The 18,728-nt window shown below is 46.6% G+C and overlaps 1 protein-coding gene across 1 annotated transcript in view; it reads left to right on the forward strand.

The window, feature by feature from the left end:
• Positions 1-1,460: 1,460 nt before the first annotated feature.
• EIF3H (eukaryotic translation initiation factor 3 subunit H) overlaps positions 1,461-18,728 on the forward strand; it is a 119,733-nt gene continuing 102,465 nt past the window's right edge. The window contains exon 1 of the mRNA XM_006261876.4: positions 1,461-1,600. Within this exon, the coding sequence (XP_006261938.1) occupies positions 1,493-1,600 (108 nt within the window). The 5' untranslated portion in view covers positions 1,461-1,492. The remainder of the gene's footprint in view (positions 1,601-18,728) is intronic.

Genomic DNA, 18,728 nt, shown 5'->3' on the forward strand with positions numbered 1-18,728 from the left:
TTATGTTGCAATTAGGTGCCCTTTGGCATTGCCTTTTAGCAAGGACCAAAGCCAGGATGGAGGATCTTTCTGATGCTCTTTTGAACACTGTATTTGTTGGGGAAAGAGAACATATACATTTTTGGAACGGCCAGACCCTGTGCAGAAGAGGGGGAGCAGTCTTAGGAGGGACGTCTTGGGTGGGGAGAGGGAGAGATCTCTTGGTGTGAGGCAGGGGAATGGATGGGCTTGGGAGCGTCTTGAGTGGAAGAAGATTTCTTATACCTAGGGTGACCACATGGGGCAATGTGAAATTTGGGACAGTGTGAAATCCGGGACACTGCACCCCCACCCTCCGCCTCTCTGCTGCTGCAGGCAGAGGCAGGGCACCATTGGTATTAGTATTCAGACAGCTAAGGAGTCAATGACCCATTTATGACCCACAGTTTTTTTCACAGGTGTTAACACCCTCCTTTTTAATGGTCATTTCACAATTAAGCTAACCTTATTAGTGCAGGGGTTCTCAAACTTTGTCATACTGTGACACTGAGTGCCAGATGGTGGCGGAAGTGGATGGGGAGCTTGTGTGCGGCAGCTGCTGCCGCCATCCAGCACTCTGCACCGCCACCGTGCACCATGTCCCTGCACTGCTGCGTGTACCCTTGGGAAGTTTGCAAGCAACCCCCTTTTAAGTTGCTCTCAACCCCTCAGGGGGTTGCAACCCAGTTTGAGAACCCCTGCATTCGGGCAATTTTGCTGCTAGGGCTTCCTATTTCACAGCTTCTACTGCTCCAGCTTGTGCTCTGCACACAAGACGCTCAGCTGGCCAGGTTTGGCCTCTGGAAGGGAGAGTTCTGGATTTCAATCTGGGACCTACAATCACCCTACTTATACCTAAATGCAGATGGGATGGGGTTGGGGGTTTTCTCTGAAGGGTCAGGAGCAGGGAAGTAGGAGCAGGTGTCATGGAGCGCGTTCCCTAGATGCGGGGCATCTACTGTTGCTTGTCAGTTACTGTAAGAGCCTCTGTGCTTTTCTGGATGCAGCAGGCTGGATACAAAAGCAATAATAATATAATAAGGGTGATGAAAGCCAAAGATGTCTTAGGGCCATCTCTTTTATTAGATTAACCATGTAGTAAGGATAAAGTTAGGCGTTGGAAGGCCAGGCGCTATGATGTGATGGAGATGCGTGGGTCACCTCCTAGCACACCCCTGTCTAAGTTTGGAGGAACTGACTTTGGCTGCGCAGGTACCCCACGCACCCCGCCCAGCGGAGCCCTTCCCCGCTACACGGGGCAACAGCGCAGCTCCCCTCCACGTACTGCAGGCTGCGAGGCAGCAACTCCTGCGTATGCGCTACCAGCGCTCACACGAGCACGAAGCTTCCGTACGCATGCGCTCTTTGTCCCCGCTCCCAGGTTTCCGCCCGGAGTGCATTTGGCGGCGTCACATCCGGCCGCCCCACCCCGCTTCCGGTGCTTCCCTTTTCACTTTCCGGCCGGCTCAGGAGGATGGCGTCTCGCAAAGAAGCGGCTGCCGCCGGCTCCGCGGTCGCCAAAGTCAAGAGTAAGGCGGCGCCGGGGGACTCGGCCGTCAAGCAAGTGCAGATCGACGGGCTGGTGCGTGCGTGGGGCTGGGGCGGGGCGGGCCTGAGCTGGCGGCGGCCGTGTGGGAGCCTCGTGGGCCAGGCGGGGGCGGCTCCGCGCGCGCTGCGGCCTCCCAGGCCCCGCGGCCGGGCGCGACGCTGCCCCCAGGGCTGGGCTTTGCGAGGGGGCCCCGCGCGCATCCCCGCGCGTGCTCTGCTCGCTCCGCCCTCCCCCTGCCGACCCCGCGCCACGAGGGGGAGGCGTGTGCGACGGGCGAGAAGCAAGATCGCGGCACGGCCCCTTTTTAAGCTTACGATGCCGTTTGGCTGCAACAAGCTCTCGGTGCCGTCCCAGGACCCGGCACTCGTGGCCCGTGGGAGCCGGTCGCTCGGCCGCAGGTTGGACATAGCGTGGCCTTTTGTGGTACAGCGGGGGAAAAACAGACGTAGGAAACGAATCGTAGAAAGTGAGGGTGGGAAGGGATGTCAGGAGGTCACATCTGGTCCAGCCCCTGGTCAGAGCAGGACCAGCCCCAACTAGATCATCCCAGCCAAGGCTTTGTCTAGCTGGGTTTTGAAAGCCTCTGAGGATGGAGAGTCTGCTACCTCTGTGGGTAACCTGTGCCAGTGTTTTACTGCCCGCCTAGTGAGAGAGTTTTTCCTAATATCTAACCTAAACTTCCCTTGCTGCAACTTGAGACCATTGCTCCTTGTTCTGTCATCTGCCACCACTGAGTACAGTCCAGCTCCATCCTCTTTGGAACCAGCCTTCAGGTAATTAAAGGCTGCTACCAAATCCCCTCTGTCTTCTCTTCTCCAGACTAAATAAACCCAGTTCCCTCAGCCTCTCCTCAGGTCATGTCCCCCAGCCCCTCACCATTTTTGTTGCCGTCCGCTGGACTCTTTCTAATTTGTCCACAAGCTTGCTGTAGTGGGGTGCCCAAAACTGAACACAGGACTCCAGGTGTGGCCTCACCAGTGCTGAATAGGGGGGAAGAATCATGTCCCTTTACCTACTGGCAAGACACCTACCAATGCAGCCCAGTAAGCCATTAGCCTGCTTTGCAACAAGGGCACACTGCTGGCTCATATTCAGCTTGTTGTCCACTGTAACCCCAAGGTCCTTTTCCGTTGCCCAGCCAGTCAGCCCCCAGCCTGTACTGGTGCTTGGGATTATTCGGTCCTACAGGCAGCACTTTTCACTTCTCATTTGCATTTATCCAGCTTTTCTAAGTAGCCCCTAACCTAGGGGTGGCCAATTATTTGGGCTAGGAGGCCACTTAAGGACTTTTGGTCAGCTGTTTTGGGAAGGGGGTGAGAACTGCTGGTGCTGACCCAGAGTTTTGGTGAGCTCTTGTGGGGGGGGAGGGGAGGAGGGAGGAAGGGGTGATAACCCAGTCTTGACACCTTGTCACACTACCTAGCATGGTGAGGGCGGGAAAATGACAATTGATCTATCTGGCCCCAGGCCTGTTGGCTCTGCACCCACAGTCAGGGATGCTGGACAGAGTGGGTGGGCAGGGTCTTCATGGAGACTAGCCTGGGACCCTACAGGTGGGATGTGCTCAGCTGGACGGATGGGATGGGGTTGCAAGTGAATTGGGGAACAGGACAGGTGGGAGGAGCCAGGGCCAGGATCATGGGGTGGTGACAGTGTGAGGCCAGGGTCTGGGGCAGAGCCACAATCCCTGCAATGGGTGCCAGTTCTGTGGGCAGCGGCTGTCCCTTGCCTGCAGACCTGCTGCCCATTGCATGGATGTGACGATAGTGGATTACAGCTTGGCCCCAGCCCCGCACTGTCACCGTATCGCAATCTTGGCCCTGCTGCTACCTGCTTGTTCTGCTCCCTGATGCTGCTTCCTGTTCTCCCATGGCCCTATCCCATCCACCTGGCTGAGCGTGTCCTGTGTGCATGTCCTCTCTGCTTCATCTTCCCCCAGTGGTGGGTGTAAGGCAGATGGGCCAGGGTGCCTGGCCAGTGGGGCCAGGTCCAGCAGTGGCAGCCAGAGGGAGCTGCCATTGTGGGGGCTGCCAGGAAGCCTAGTCCTGCTGCTGTGCCATCTGACCCCATGGATTACAGCTCCTGGTGTGCTTGACAGCTGTGTGTGGGGATAGGGTAGGCTGTGCTCTGCGGTAGGTGGCACCTCTGTGCCTGGGGCTGGCAGGACTATCTGCACATGCCATAACCTGGGCTGCTCCCCAACCTTGAACTGGGGGGGACCAAGGGGCCAGATAAAATCATATTGTTGGTTGGATGCAGCCTGTAGGCCATATTTGGCCACCCTTACCCATACCTGTTCTCTCGCCACTGTTTGCTGCTCACATTCTCCCCAGACTGTGCTGCCAAGTACAGTAGTCCGGGAGCTGACTTTGCCTGTGAAGACTGAGGTAAAAAAGGCATTAACTACTTCAGTCTTTTCTGTATCATCTGCCACTAGGTTGCCTCTCCCATTCAGTAAGGGAGATTTGTGCCATCAACATTTTTTTTCCCTGTGGCCACAGATGTTTCTTGGTGCCATGGCTACTGCTTTCTCAAATTTCAAAAGAATAAAAACTGAGTAGTTAAGTGCATTGCCTTCAGCTTGGCTAAGCAGAATCAGAAATGTGAGAGGCAGATTCAGGTATTAAAACCGCTTTTGGAAAAGGAGTATTTTCTTGGGATGCCCAGCAATGTTTCTGGGGTTTGCCAAATCGGATCATGGACCACTCTTCACCTTGGTTCTACAGCGTGCTGAAAACATAAGGTGATGGCTCTTGCATGGAGCTGTGGGCACAGTCATATTACTAGCGCAGATCATTCATGTGGAGCACTGGTTCTCAACCTTGTTAGACTTGAGACACCCCTTGGAAAATGCCAGCTCTTAATTTTTGCTCTTTTATCACGACAGAGATATAATAGAAGAATTTTTTCATTTAAAAAAACTCAGAAAGATCATAATAGGTCAAAGCATATTTAACACTGCTCATTCCTGTTTGAAAACTCTAGGTTTATCTTGTGAATCATGTTTACACACTTAAGGGTACTGACACTGCATGGCTCCCTTGAAAGGAACTGAAGGTGCCCCAGGTTGTCAAAACACCCCGGTTGAGAATGACTGATGTAGAGAGTGGAAGGTCCTGGCATGTATTTACATGTGCTGCACCAGGCTGTGCCCATTTTCTCCTGTCTTCTTCCGAACTTGTTGTTGAGGGTCTGGCTGCATTTTTCCTACACCTTTTATCATATTTGCCTACCGTATCTGTGACCCCATTTGTGGGCTGGAGACCTTCCCAATCTATTTTTGGCACTGGTTAGGATGTCCATAGATCAGAGTGGTGGAACTGCTCTGTCAAGCAGCCTAATTACATTCCGTTGTTCGTTCATGTTGTCTGATGCTAGGGTTTCTCTGGTGGTATCTGTCAGCAACTTGATCTTCTTCCAGAAACAGTCTGCACTGTCTAGGTTTCTCTGCTTGGCGTTCCCCCCCCTTCCCTTGAACTTTTCATTTTGAACGTGGGCCTTTTGAACTTGATATCTTTTGATCCTGTCCTGTCTTTTCAGTATTTGCCCTCTGTGCTTACCTGTGGCTTCTTTGTGTCTGCCCACTCTCCCCTTCAGTTTTTGGCATGTCTAAGCCCATGCACTCCAAATTTTTTTCCAAAAAGTACTAAATGTAATGGGTAGAGTTCTCTTTATCTTTTCTAGGGTGCTGAATTCACCTTATCACTGAAGTGAAGAATATTGTTGGTGGTTCACTCTGTTTAAATATAATCATGTTTGTTCTTATTCATCTTAAAGCGGTGAATGTTGGTATCTTCTCAAACGTGCTTTTCCTTTACCTGTATTAATTTTTATCACACTTCTTTATATTTCCCCAAATAGAGGGGATTCATTGACACATACTGCATTCAGTACTTCAACTCAGATGTACCTTTTGATTTACATAAAACATCTTATGTTCTATATTTTCCATGAGTAAGTGTGATTGATATATTTTTATTAGACCAACTAAATTGGTCTAATAAAACATACCACATTTACCCAAAGAAACTTGTCTCCCTATGTCCTTAGGCCAACGTGGCTACAAACAACAACACTATATTCCCCTTGCCACTCCTTGTGAATCTGAACATCTCATTTGTTTTTATTTTTGAGTTCAGTTGCACTTGCAGAAGAGGTTTTAATTGACCTGCCTATATTTGCCAATGTCCTTTTCCTAAGCTGATACACTACTTTATACTTCTGAAATGAACTGTAAATGTTTCCTTCACTATTCTGATTGGGTCACTGTAATTCTGTCATCACTTCCCCACTGCCAAATTTCCAGACCTTGGGGGACCCACAGATCTGCCCTGCATGTCCTAGATGATTTGGGTACCACCAGTTTAGACTTCTAGGTGAGTTTTCCCTCCTCTGACAGATCTGTTCTGAGCCCTTGCTACCTTACACTAGACCAGGGGTGGGCAATTATTTGGGCTGGAGAGCTGGGGCCACTTAAGGAGTTTTGGTGAGCTGTTGCCTGGCTGAGTTAGCACTGCTGCTCCCTCCATTCACCAAAGCTCACCACAACTCCCTAAGAGGCACTGCCCTGGGGCCTGGCCCTGCTCTTTCATAGCCTGGTGATCCTGGCCCTGGCCCAGGGTCTCCATGGAGACTGGCCTGGGACCCTTGCAAGGAGTGCATGCTCGGTTGGGTGGTTTGGAAGGAAGCTGTGGGTGGGGAATGGCATCTGAGAGCAGGAGAAGCTGGGTCTGGGATCTTGGGGTGACAACAGAGCTGGGCCAGGGCCCAGGGCAGATCTACTCCTGGCATGCCCCTGCCTACGCAACTGGCACCCATCTTGGGTATATGTGGACAGTGGATCATGGCTCTGCCCTGCATGTCACTGTCCCAAGATCCCAGCCCCACCTGTTGTGTTCCCAAATGTCGCTTCCGGCATGCCTGTGCCCCATACTGGCCAAGGATGCCCTGCCTGCATGGGTCTGGATGTCTGAACAGTGGAGCCAGATGTGGTGGCAGTGGTGACACTAGCTGTGGCAGCTGGAAGGAGCTTCTGCTGCCAGGAAGCAGAGTCTGGCCATTGTGCTGCCCCGGCCCCACTTCATGGCAAGATGAGTGTACACACTATGGCTTGGGCTGCCCCCCCATGTCTGGGCTGGGCAGGGCTGAGGGCCGTGCTGTAGGTCGGATAAAATCCCTTGGCTGAATCTGGCCCACAGGCCATAATTTTGCCCACTCCTGTACTAGGCTGTAACCCAGGGGTGAGCAATTATTTGGGTTGGAGGGCCACTTAACAAGTTTTTAGCTGCTGAGAGCCATAGGCACATGTGCATACAGGCAAGAGCTCTCCACAGCTGTCCCTGCTCCCCCTCCCTCGCCCGAGTCCCTGGCATGCAGCCCGCTTGGGCAGGAGCTATCAGCTGCATCCATGTGGCCCAAAATGGCACGTGGGAACACAGTGTGGCACTTGTCTGGCCTGGTGCTGCACTGTTCCCATATGCTGCTTTGGGCCATGTGGGTGTAGCTTGAGCAGCTGGTGTGGCTCCTGCCCAAACCAGCTGCCTGCTGGGGATCTGGGGTTGGGCAGGAGTTGTGCTGGGGTTGGGCAGGAGTCACTTCAGCTGTGCCCACATGGTGTGGCCTGAAGCGGTGCATGGGAATATAGCACGGACCTGTGTTAGTGGCGCCTGTGCCCCTACCAGGCCCTAGCTTGGTCTGGCCCAGCATCGCCTAGATAACTTCCAGTTCCTGGCCCTCTTCCTTCTTGTACACTTTTTCCCCATCAGTGGGGAGAAGCATGCCTTAGCTTCAACTGTCTCTGGTGGCCAGGATGTCTGATCTCCAAATGGCTGCAGGGTTAGAGCTCTGTGTGGGCAGCCTTGCCAGGCAGAAGCCTGACCAGGAACTTAGTGCCTTTTGTCTTGGAGCATACACTGGGGGCTGGGAGGTGGGGCAGGGCAGGCCAGGGAGGAGAGGGGCTGCTTGGCTGCTACTGCAGCTGGCTAGGGCATGGGGAAAGGAGATGGGAGAAGGGTACGGAAAGCCAGGGTAGCCATGGGCCAGATACAGTTCTCCTTCAGAGGAGCAGTCACAGGCTAGATAGATTCATTTGGTGGGCTGGATCCTGCCTGTAGGCTGCATTTTACCCACCCCTTCTGCAACCCTCTTTGACCCACCTACTTACATGATGCATGGTCCTGTACTTGACTGTTCTGAATTAACAAATTTATGGAATTTTGAGTTTTCTCCTGGTGCCCATTGCTCACCATGTTCTACATGTTTACTCTGCTCTAATACAAGCCTATTCTTTTCCATGCTTAGAATAAAAATGAGATGTCATTGTTGAACATGATTCTTGCAGAGTAACTTGTGCAACTGTGTGCAGTATTATTTGCCTGGTAAAAGTTTCCTGTTTAGTACAGTGCTAAAAACAGGCTAAGCAGACCACCTGGGCAATGACAAACATGGTGGGACATTAGTGGAAGCATGGATAACACTGTTAGTATGCTGTACACATAGTTCAGGATCAATTTTATCCAATGATGGTGTGATCCGGCCACTGTGCTGCCTCAGCCCAACTGCGTGGTGAGACCAGTGCACATGCTATGGCTCGGGTTGCCCTCCATGTCTGGGCTGGGCAGGGCTGAGGGCCATGGCTGTGGGTGCAGCATATTTTATATTGCATATTCATAATTCAGGATCAGTTTTATCCAATGAAGGTGTGGTTGTTCACGCTACAACTTCTGCATGCATGATTTTTTTTTGTTTCGGGTTTTTTCTGGAGCAATGGTCTTCGATCTTGTGACTTTACCTGCTGAGACAGAATTCTTTATTTCGTCCGTATGCCCCAGCCTGATTCCCTTGAACATGCCTGAATAGCTGCCTTCCACTAGCAAATATCTCTCTTGATTCTTGGTTTCTCTGCATTCCCAGGGTTGCCTTGATGGACAAAACTAGTTTTGCTAGTTGTCTGGGAAGAAAGAACTTCAAAGCTAACAGTTCCTTTCTTTAACAATCTTCAAATGTTATTGGGTTTGTGAAGGTTGGCTTATATTGAACCATTCTTTTACTTTCTGCTCGATTCTTCCTTACAGTCAGTTATTAACCTAAATTAGTGTAGTCATGCAGTGAACATCCCAACATCCAGGTCAACATACAACACTCAAATTGTTACAGATCAGGTCTGGTATTGTTGCAGTTTCTACCTCAATATATCTTTTAGTTTAATGTATTTTGAGGTGTCTGAGCAGTCCTAGAGGTGCACAGATATACCGGTCCATATTGAGACCTGCCATGATGAGGGAGGGAGTGGGGCTGTGGCAGGGCATGGGATGGAGCTGTGGGTGGCTCGTGTGGGAAATATGGGGGCAGCTCCTGCCACTGCGTGCACCCCTGGGAGAGACATGTGCCCCCTGGATCTGTGTGCAGGGTGAGCTGTATGCAGGGTGCACAGCTGCCTGCTGTGGGCTGGAGTTGGGGGATGTGCCTCTTCTTGGCAGGGGGGCTGGGCTTGGGGCGGGCGGGGTGGACAGTGGCAGTGCTGGGAAGGGCAGCTATGGGGAATTTAGTGGGGGGCTAGAGTCTCCCCCCCCCCCCCCCCCCCCCCCGTAGCCTTCCCTCCCGGTACTGCTGCCGCCTAGCTCTCCTTTATTTTATGTGCCTTATATATATGGCATTATAATACTCTGTTACGGTGGCCTTCATTCAAGTATCTTAAATTTTCAGGGTCATTGGTGAATAAAGTCTGAAAGGTCTGTTGACATTGTTAAACTAAGTCACAAGCTATTTGGGACGAGCATTATTCTCCTTGTTTGTATAATGCTTGGTAAAATGGCACGTTGCCACAGTGTAAATAATGAATGATTATATCCCTCTCATAAATAGGAAAAATGAGAAACTGACAGTCCTGCCCATTGTTCACATGGGTAATCAGTGAAACAGAACCAGAAACACCTGACATCCAGACCAGGCCTCTTAATGAAAAGACTGTAAATCCTTTTATTCAGTTTTCTGGAGAGAGCACTGTTGAATATTACTCTATAGCATCATCAGGTTTCACTTTCTGTTGTGGGGGCAGCAGGGAAGATAACTATTAGCCTGTATATTCTTGAATATAAAAACACTGTTCATTTAGAAAATTGATCTAATTTTGAAGACATCAGTCAGATTAGATAGATAGATACATAGATATGTAGCTAGCTACATATCTATGTAGACAGAGCGAGAACTGGTGTCTTCAAAATTAGATCAGTTTCACAATTTTAAGGCAGTCGGTTGTAATCAATAGTATGGAAAAGGTGAGAGCTTGAGGAAATAATTCTGTGTATGCCAAAAAGTGTTTTTGTTTCTTTTAAATGTAAAAATGCAAGCCCCTGATAACCCTTCAGTATCATGGGTCATCTAGTCCTGCAGTGTTTGGTGGAATGTATATTTTATGCTCAATGTATGTGAATCCGTTTATAAAATGGTAATTTTGAGAGTATCTAGCTGATAAATGTTTAGGGTGTGGGTTGTACTTTCAGGTAACTTATACAAGTGCTTGTGGCAATTGTTTCTTTTATGAAATAAATAATACATGAAAACAGTTTTAATTGTTGCAGTCTTGAAGTGGCAAAAGGTACCTGGAAAGGAACTTCTCATATTGTTGGTGGCTTTGGAGGACATAATGCATCTTCTTTTTGGTTGGTTTTTTTTTTTTTTTTTTTAATTTTAACATCATCATTTGCAATCTGAATGTACTAATAAAGTTAAAAAGCTTCTTAATAGCAAACTAAGAAAGAGAGTGAAAAGGAAGAAAAGAGGAAAGGCTTTAAATGTATGACGCATGGATCAGTGGTGTGCTAATAACCAACTTCTGCAGTGATCTTTGCTTTGATGCAAACATCTTATCTGCTTTTAAATTATATGAATTGGGTTGTATTTATTCTGACACTTGGCTGATTTTAATTTAAGTTAGATCTGATTATTGTTGCTTTCAAGTCTAACTTGTACTAAAATTCCTATATTGATAGGGAGCAGGAAGGGCTTGTGGTGAAAAGCTACTAATCAGATACGGATGCCTCTACTCCCAGTCTTTAAGTATTTTTTAACAGAAATGTTTAGTTTTGTTGTTTTTTGTTTTTGGAAAAAAACCTTACAAGCTTCTGAGGAATGATGATTTCAGGCATCTGATGAATGGATAAACTTTCTTAAATGATTGTATAAAATAATTCTTTAACACTTTAATAGTTTGAAAAATACATCCAAGGGACAGTAGAGGAGAAAATTGAAAATTCAACTGTTGTTTCAGTCTCTTGTGGATATTTGGGGGACTTTAAGTTGTGACATCTGAGCAGAACCAGGTACTGGATGCGTGTGCAAAAGTGCTTTTGTAGCTAAGCTTGCACAGCATGGCTCTCTAGTGGCTGGAGTATGCTACTGACTTAACACAAAATGTATAAGTTATTCTGAACTCCAAGGAATTGGCTTTAAATAGCTGTTCTTTTTCTAATTATATAACTTTTGTATGCATTTCTGATAAAGTTGGAGTATTCATTCAATTAGGGTTGCTTCTTTTGTCTTGATACCTTTAATATTGGTCAGAATGCCTGATACTAAAGAAAAGCGTGAGAGAAAAGAGACCTATACATGCAGCTGTGCGTATGTACATCACAGCTGAAACTTGGCTTTTGCTTGTGCCCTGATATATAATGCAGTGCCCTTGAGAGAAGTCCCATTTAACCAAGTTGCTTAATCTGATTTAAGTGTGTATTTCCATACCTGCAAACTAAAAATGATTGTGGATGATCCTGGCTGACTGGTTAGACAATGAAAGTTGAAGCCTGTCTATGGTGTTACTCTCTGGATAAGTTGTAGGTAAAAACAAAATATTTTATTGGTGCTTTTACCACCCCACAGTCATCTGAATAAAGTTTTTGTAGTATGATTGAAGGCTAATCTTGTTGTCATTGACGTTTTGCAGTCCAGACTTTTTATCTTCTACATATGTTTCTCATCTAATGCATTAGATAGGAGCTATACAGGAAAACGTTTGGTGGCATTACTATAGAGGTATGATTTTGTGCCCCACTCCCCCTTCTATACCGCCCAAAGCTTTAATATTTATGCAATCTAGGCTGGCATAAAAGTGATTTTTAGCAAATTCAACTAATAATTGTTCAGCAAACAAACCAGGTTATTTGTTAGACTGTATATTTAGGCCTCTTCCTGGTGCGTAAATGTCACAGAAAAATTGTATCTGTCACCAAGGTAGCTGTATTGACAACATTTATGAGCGTAGACATGGTTGTGATCTGTTGAGGAAATATCCTTCCTCTTCCCCCCCCCCCCCCCATCTTGAAGAGTCAAGACTTTAAATAGCTGTACATTGCATTCTTACTAGGGGTGCACTGATAGAGATTTTTGGGGCTGATACGCCTCCTTAAAATCTGCTGTCGGTATCGGCTCATACTGATCTGATTTCTGATACGCAGCTCTTCAGGTTCTAAGTCTGGTGTGGTGGAAGGGAAAGGAACGGGTGTGGAGGGGCAGATCAAGGCCCCTGCGGTGAGGGAGGGAATGGGGCTGGGGCAGGTGCTGACCAGCCAGCCCGGAGGGGCACAGGACAGAACCGCAAGTGACTCATGTGCGGGGAGGGGACGTGCATGCTTCCTGGATCTGCGCGGGGCAGGGCGGGTTGCAGCTGCGGGGTGGGCATGGGATGGAGGCGTGGCTCTTTGAGTGGGGGTGTGTGGGAAGGGAAGCGGGGGAGGCTCCCTCCACTGTGCACGGCTTGTCTTGTGCTCATCTGGCAGCTTCTGCCGCTCGTCCAGGAGAGTACAAGGGGGAGGAGGGGGTGTGTGCCTCCGGATCTGCCTGGCTGGGATGAGCCTGGCTCCACCCTGCCCTGTGCAGATCTGGGGCACAGGCCCCCTCCCCCCCCAATGCCCTCCCAGACAAGTGGCGGGAGCTGCCAGATGAGCACTGGCTGAGCTGTGGTCAGCAGTGGGAGCTGCTCACCCTGGCTTTGGCTCTGGCTGGGCAGCCCCAGCCCCACACCCACCCTTGCCATGGGGGCCTTGATCTGCCCCCCCCCACGCCCCTCCCCCCTCCCTCTTTCTCCTTCCACCACACCTGACTTACCAACTGCATGCAGCACTCCATGCTGCCAGCTCTGCTCCTCGCTGCTAACGTGCTGAGCTGCGGCTGTGCGCACACACGGGCATTTATCGGACAAATTATGGGCCACATCGGGCCAATTTCCAGTACAGAAAATTTTCTTTATATTAGTGCTGATCCAATATCGGACCAATGCATCGGTGCACCTCTAATTCTTATTCTTTCAGATACCTAAAAATAAAAACTGGGCATTTATAACAGAAGATCTTCAATAGAACTATGTTAGGGTTTTGTTGTTTTAATTTCCAGTTATGTGGCAATAGATATAATGATGTAACGAGAGTCTCCATCAAAGTCTCTCCAGTCAAACTGTCTGCAGTGGAAGAATTTGGTTGGAACAGCTTTGCTTGAAAACATTGGAGTAATGAAGGTCGTATGGCTAATGCATTTAACTGGGACACAGGAGATCTAGGGTCTATTTCTGGCTTTACCATAGGCTTCCTGAATAAGCTTGGACACACAGACAATCTGTTTTCCGCATTTGTACAGAGGGATAACATTTCTCTGCAGTGTTCAGATTCTGTGGTTACAGTAGCTTATAGGCAAGCTTATATAAAGATGAAATATGCAGCGACTGCTAGACTTCCTGGAAACAATAAAAGTTTTAAAAGTGAGGTCTGAATTTGCTGTGTTAACTGCAAGTATCAGTACATCTCCTATTTATGTATGTCTCTGGTTGGCACAGCCATCTGAAATTGCATCATAGTTACGTTCAGAATTATGATAGCTTTTCTATAACATTTCAGATCCAAGGAGGTGCAAACATGTTCTCCAATACACATTGGGTGACTGAGACTAATGTAATGCATACTTGCACTAAATTGAAGTTGTCTAGTGACTTTAATTCTGGGATCTGATAAGTTTTTGAGTCTTTAGTAGTCTTAATTCTCTTTTAGCATAGTGTTAATGTAACTCTGATTGATAGTATCAATAAAGCTCTTACACTTACTCTTTCCTTTCTGTTAAAAGAACCCATACATGGGACTCTTGATCGTGATTGTTTTTATAGCCTTGGGAATCGGCAGACAGTTTCCTGTATACTACTAGAATTGAGTTAGACTTGCATTCTTGTTGCCCGGTCTGGTTCTCAAGAATTCTAAATGTGCTGTGTTAGCGTTTATCAACCAGGGTGCTGTGAGATCCTTTTCCAAGGCAGCATGGCATGGGCACTGCTGCTGCAACCAGGAAAAAGTGCCAGCCATGCCCAGTGAACAGCCAGACTGGGAAAGGCTGAGGCATATGTGCACACTCCTGCCTCTGTTAAGGTTATCTGATAAGCCTAAAGACCTCATGAGTGACCCCTTTAGCCACAGCCCCCGCTTCTTCTGGTCCTTCCAAGAAACAGGTGTCCATGGGAGAGTTCTACCTGCCCCAGGAAATGCTGTGCAAGGGCAGACAGGGAAGGTTTGCAACAAGAGTGAGCACTCCTGCCTGCTTTAGGTTTACCAGATAACCTTAACTAGGAGTGTGCACATGCATGTCACAGCGCTTCCAAGTCTGGCTGTGTACAAGGCAGGTGAGGAACATTTTACCTGGTGGTGGCAGTGGCTGTGGTGGCAGTGACAGGACCCCAGTTGTGAAACACTAAGGTAAGCTAAGTCACTCACCACCACAGTGGTTCTCAGCCAAAAAAAACATTGTGGAGGTGTGCCCTGAATCTACAAAAGTTTGAGATACACTTGTACCTTTTAGCTGATAAAGATTGTTGTCTTAGTACTTATCAGGCTCAGTTGGACTACAGTACTGTATCAGGGAGATGCTCGTATTCCATGTCCTCATTGTGGATTTCTGAATTTAGTAGGGTTCAGAATGCAGCTCAGATTTCCTCTGGGTATGTAGAAGTCATCCTCTTCAGCATCTGCATCTGAAAAATACCTGCATTTTGTCGTTCCAATAATTTCCATCTATGAGATGCTCTTTAAAGGTAAAGCAGACTACATGCTGAAAAAGTTCCACCTTATAAGCAAGTTGTAGAAGTGCAAGGAGGGAAATGCAACCTTTTAGGAGATGCTATCATTAGTAAGCACGTGTTTAATAAAACAAAAACATCTGGTATCATTTGGCACAATGACACTAATGCTCTGACAAAAAGAGTTAATGTTTGGTCTAAGTGTGATGAACAGTGTTACTTTTCAAGGCTCAAAGGCAAAATATAATTTGACAGTAGTTTTTCCTGTTTGGAAGGGGATTTGGCTCTTTCTTTTTCTGTATGCTGTTGTGGTTAGCAGTTTGGCTTTTCTGCACTTGTGATGTGTATATCAAACTGGTCTCCTGCATTGTAATTGTGTATGCATAGCTGCTGAACAGTCTGATGGATTATGCTCTCATGGTGCCTATTTTGTTGACTGTTGTTTTTTGCTAGCAAGATAAAGAATGTGCATTTTCATTTGATTTTTTTTAAAGTATTTCGCTGTTTATGTAGTGCTTTTAATCTTCCGAGTACTGCAAACAATAATTAATCCGTACATCACCGTCGAGAGCACTAACTCCATTTTATAGATGAGGAAATTGCAGCAGTGAGTTTGAGTAACTTTCCTAATACAATAGAGGGATCTGACAACAATCAGGCTTGGAATCTAGGCAGCTAATTCAACTTCTCCAGCCCCAACTCCCTGCCTCACTGTGGGGACCTTGATCTGCGCCCCCTTACCCTGAGACTTACCGGCTGCATGCTGCTGGGCTGTACTTCTGGCTGCTGCATGCATGCTGTGGCTGCACGCACGCACACAACATTTATTGGTAACATTATTGGCTACATCAGCCAAAAAAAGCTGTTTGCTAATAATATCAATTTTCCTTTTATCAGTGCCAATACAAGATGGATCTCTAAACATTGCTTAAGCTGGGTATGGAAAAGTCTTGTGTGAGGGTCTGTGGTACAGTCATACAGTTTTTATGCCCAAGGGTGTATTTTTTACCTTTAATTAAAAGTTTACAGACATAATTGAGTTTGGAAGTCTTCTCAGTCTATGTAACTTGCTTTCAGGTTTTGTTGCTTGGATCCAGAGTTTCTATTAAGGTAGCTTCCCAGGTTTAGTTCACCCCAAACAGTATTTGGAACTAGTTTTAAGCATTTAGCCCTTCTCCACATCTGTTCCCACAAAAAAAGCCCTACAGACAAATAAATGGTTTGAGTGTGTTAACTATTCCATATCTTTTATCTTCATGTAGTATTAAAGCTATGGATGGATTTGATATTTATTCTCTGTCTCCAGTGTTCAAGTTTTTATATTAACATTGTAAGCTAAATGCTCAGTTTGCTTAGTTTCCTTAATTTTAAATTGTAAATTGGTATTATCAACAGTGGAACGAATGATAAAATGGAAAATTACTTCATTTCATATATGTGTGTATGTGTGTTTATTCTATGTATTCTATAGATACAAGTAGTAGTAGTATAGATACAAGTAGTTCCTTCACTCTGAATTCATACTCTGTCTTAATCCAGATTGGATTCCAAGGAGGAGACGGTCCTTACTTGAGCTCATAACCTGCAGTAGTAAGTTCAGAGTTAAATATATTCCTTATTTATACTATTAAGTGCAGAAATTCACTGCAGAGTATGTCTAGATTTGCCTTTAGTGAAATAAAATTCCATTGAAATTGAAACATTGGTGATTAAAGCATATTTAAGCATATTTAAACTGCTCACTGCAGTTTAACAATAGTATTAATGTCACAGTAGGAGCATTACACTTTCAAGGAATCCACTTTCTTTCATAATTCTGTTATGAGAGCAGCCCCTCCATAGTTAAAATGGCAACCAAGTTTCTGCCAAACCTGGGGTTTTGAACCACTGTAAAATCTGCAGAGGAATCCTGTTGTTAAAGTTGTCACCGTATATGCCCGAGGTCGAATTTTGGGCTGAATTTGAGGACAGTTGGACATAGTTTTGGGTGTCATTTGAAACTGAAGCATCTTTAAACTGGTGAAAAACTTTGTGAGTTTTCACCTTTTCCATGTTTATTAGGGTTGGAAGCAGGATGCAGAAGATTAACTGAATTCCTTATTAGGCAGGAATATAAGGTGTCTGCTAGGGGCGTGAGATTCGGATTCTGCCTGGATTGGGGACAGTGATTCAATTCATTGATTTGGATCACTATCCAGGTTTGATTTGGCCAAATCTGAATCTAAAGGTTCAATGCTGATTCAGCCATAGACACAGCTTTAAATGTTTTTTTTCTACATACCTTGAGGTAGCAGGCGTGTCTCGTGAATGTTGCAGTAGTGGGGCAGATAGAGCATCCCACAGGATTGGTCGTGGGGAGACCCTGGGTCCCCTTCCTCGCCAGACCCAGGAGGCACCAGTTGCCAAGCCAGGGGGCGAGGGGAGGGTCCCCCACGTGCTCCTCAGTGGACCTGGAAGTGGAATGGAAGTGCTTCTGGTCCACTTCTGGGTCCACTGCTGAGTGTGCTAGGGACGCTCCATCTGCCCCAGCATCTCAGCATTCACAAGCCACCTGGTACCTTGAGGTATGTAGAAAAAACATTTAAAGTGTGTCTATGTCTGAATCATAGAATCTCTCTGAATCAACTTGGAGGGTTCCGATTTGATTTGAAGAGAATAAAGGGTCTCCTGATTCGATTTGGATTTGGAGATTTGGCCACTGAATCGAGCCGAATCTGTGACTGAAGTTTTGTACAGCCCTAGTGTCTGCCTAATAAGTTGTGAATTTTGGCAAGTCTCCAGGAATCTCTTGGTTTGCAGGCAGCTGGTGGACTTCACCTGTTCAAGTGGTGCATGTATAAAGCACGTCCCTGGGGCATTAGCAAGGCTGCCCTGTGAAATTTCTGCTCCTCTCAAACCTTCTTGTTCTTCAGTCATGTTTTAAAAACAAGTAAATTCCCAGACAAATACTTGGGTAAGATGGCATCAGGTTTTGAGAGTATTAAGTACTGTGAAGATAAAAATTCTTTAAAAGGTTTTTTTGGTTGCCAGAAGGCAGCCATTGAAGTTAGGGAATACATAATTGCTTGCAAATGATCCAAGCAGTTTGGTACATTTAAATTTGAACTATTTTTATGCCACAAATTATGATGTCTTAAGAAAATCAAATGTTTCTACTGTGTTGGCCATCTGTATGTTTTACCTCCTCAGTGGTAGTAAGATTGCTAGGATACTAATAATGGTATAATGCCACAGTAAAGAGAACTGAAATTAGCTCAGCCCAAAATACCAGTAATAATTCCTGGCCCTCTAAATAGTGTTCTTCATCTGTGCATCTCCAGAGTGCTTTGCAGAGGAGGCTGGTATCATGATTTCCGTTTTAAAGACAGGGAAACCAAGGCACTGGGAGATAAGGGCTGCCTTCCCTTCTCCCTTCCTCCCTCCCCATTTTCCTCTTCATGTCAGAGACCTGGCTGGTGATAGAACCCATTTCTCCTGAGGACTAGTTTAGTCTTTTTCTCTTCTGGTCTGCACGGCCTCCCATTCTGCTTCCTTGGTCATTCTTCTGCCTCTCTGCCAGTTAGAAAAAAGTATCCTCATGTAACGTTCAGTGAGGACAAGTGCCTTGTGACAAATTTGTTTCACAAGTTGAGTGATAAATGATTCAAACCGACATGCTGGTCACGGCCAGCATGTTGCTTTCACGACTGTTCTTCTATAATTCATGTTCTTAAATGCAGTATGAGTTTTCAATCCTGATGGTGAGGTGAGGATCCCAAAATAGGATTAAGAGCCTCTAACCCAGCCAGTATTTTATAGCACTGTAAACAGACAAAGCAAGTTTATTTTGTTTCATCTAGCTCTGTCTTGTTCCATTCATTTCTGAAGGCTAGTAAGTGTGGATAACTGTCTCTGCAGGCTTGCTTCGGCTTCAACATGATGGTAAAAATTCAGTACAATCCAAGTGAAAAATGGGTTGTTGAATGATGCTCACTGCTGCTGCTCTTGGCTGTCATTTTTAAACCTTTTCATATGCAAGTGCTAAAAGCTGAAGCCTGAAAAGTAATCCTTTTATTCGCAGATGGCACTACTAGCTCAGTAAGTACTGCAAATATTTGAATGCTGGTAGTTTACTAA

This window comes from Alligator mississippiensis, chromosome 3, assembly GCF_030867095.1.
Source record: "Alligator mississippiensis isolate rAllMis1 chromosome 3, rAllMis1, whole genome shotgun sequence".
In the NCBI taxonomy this organism is placed as follows: Eukaryota; Metazoa; Chordata; order Crocodylia; family Alligatoridae; genus Alligator; species Alligator mississippiensis.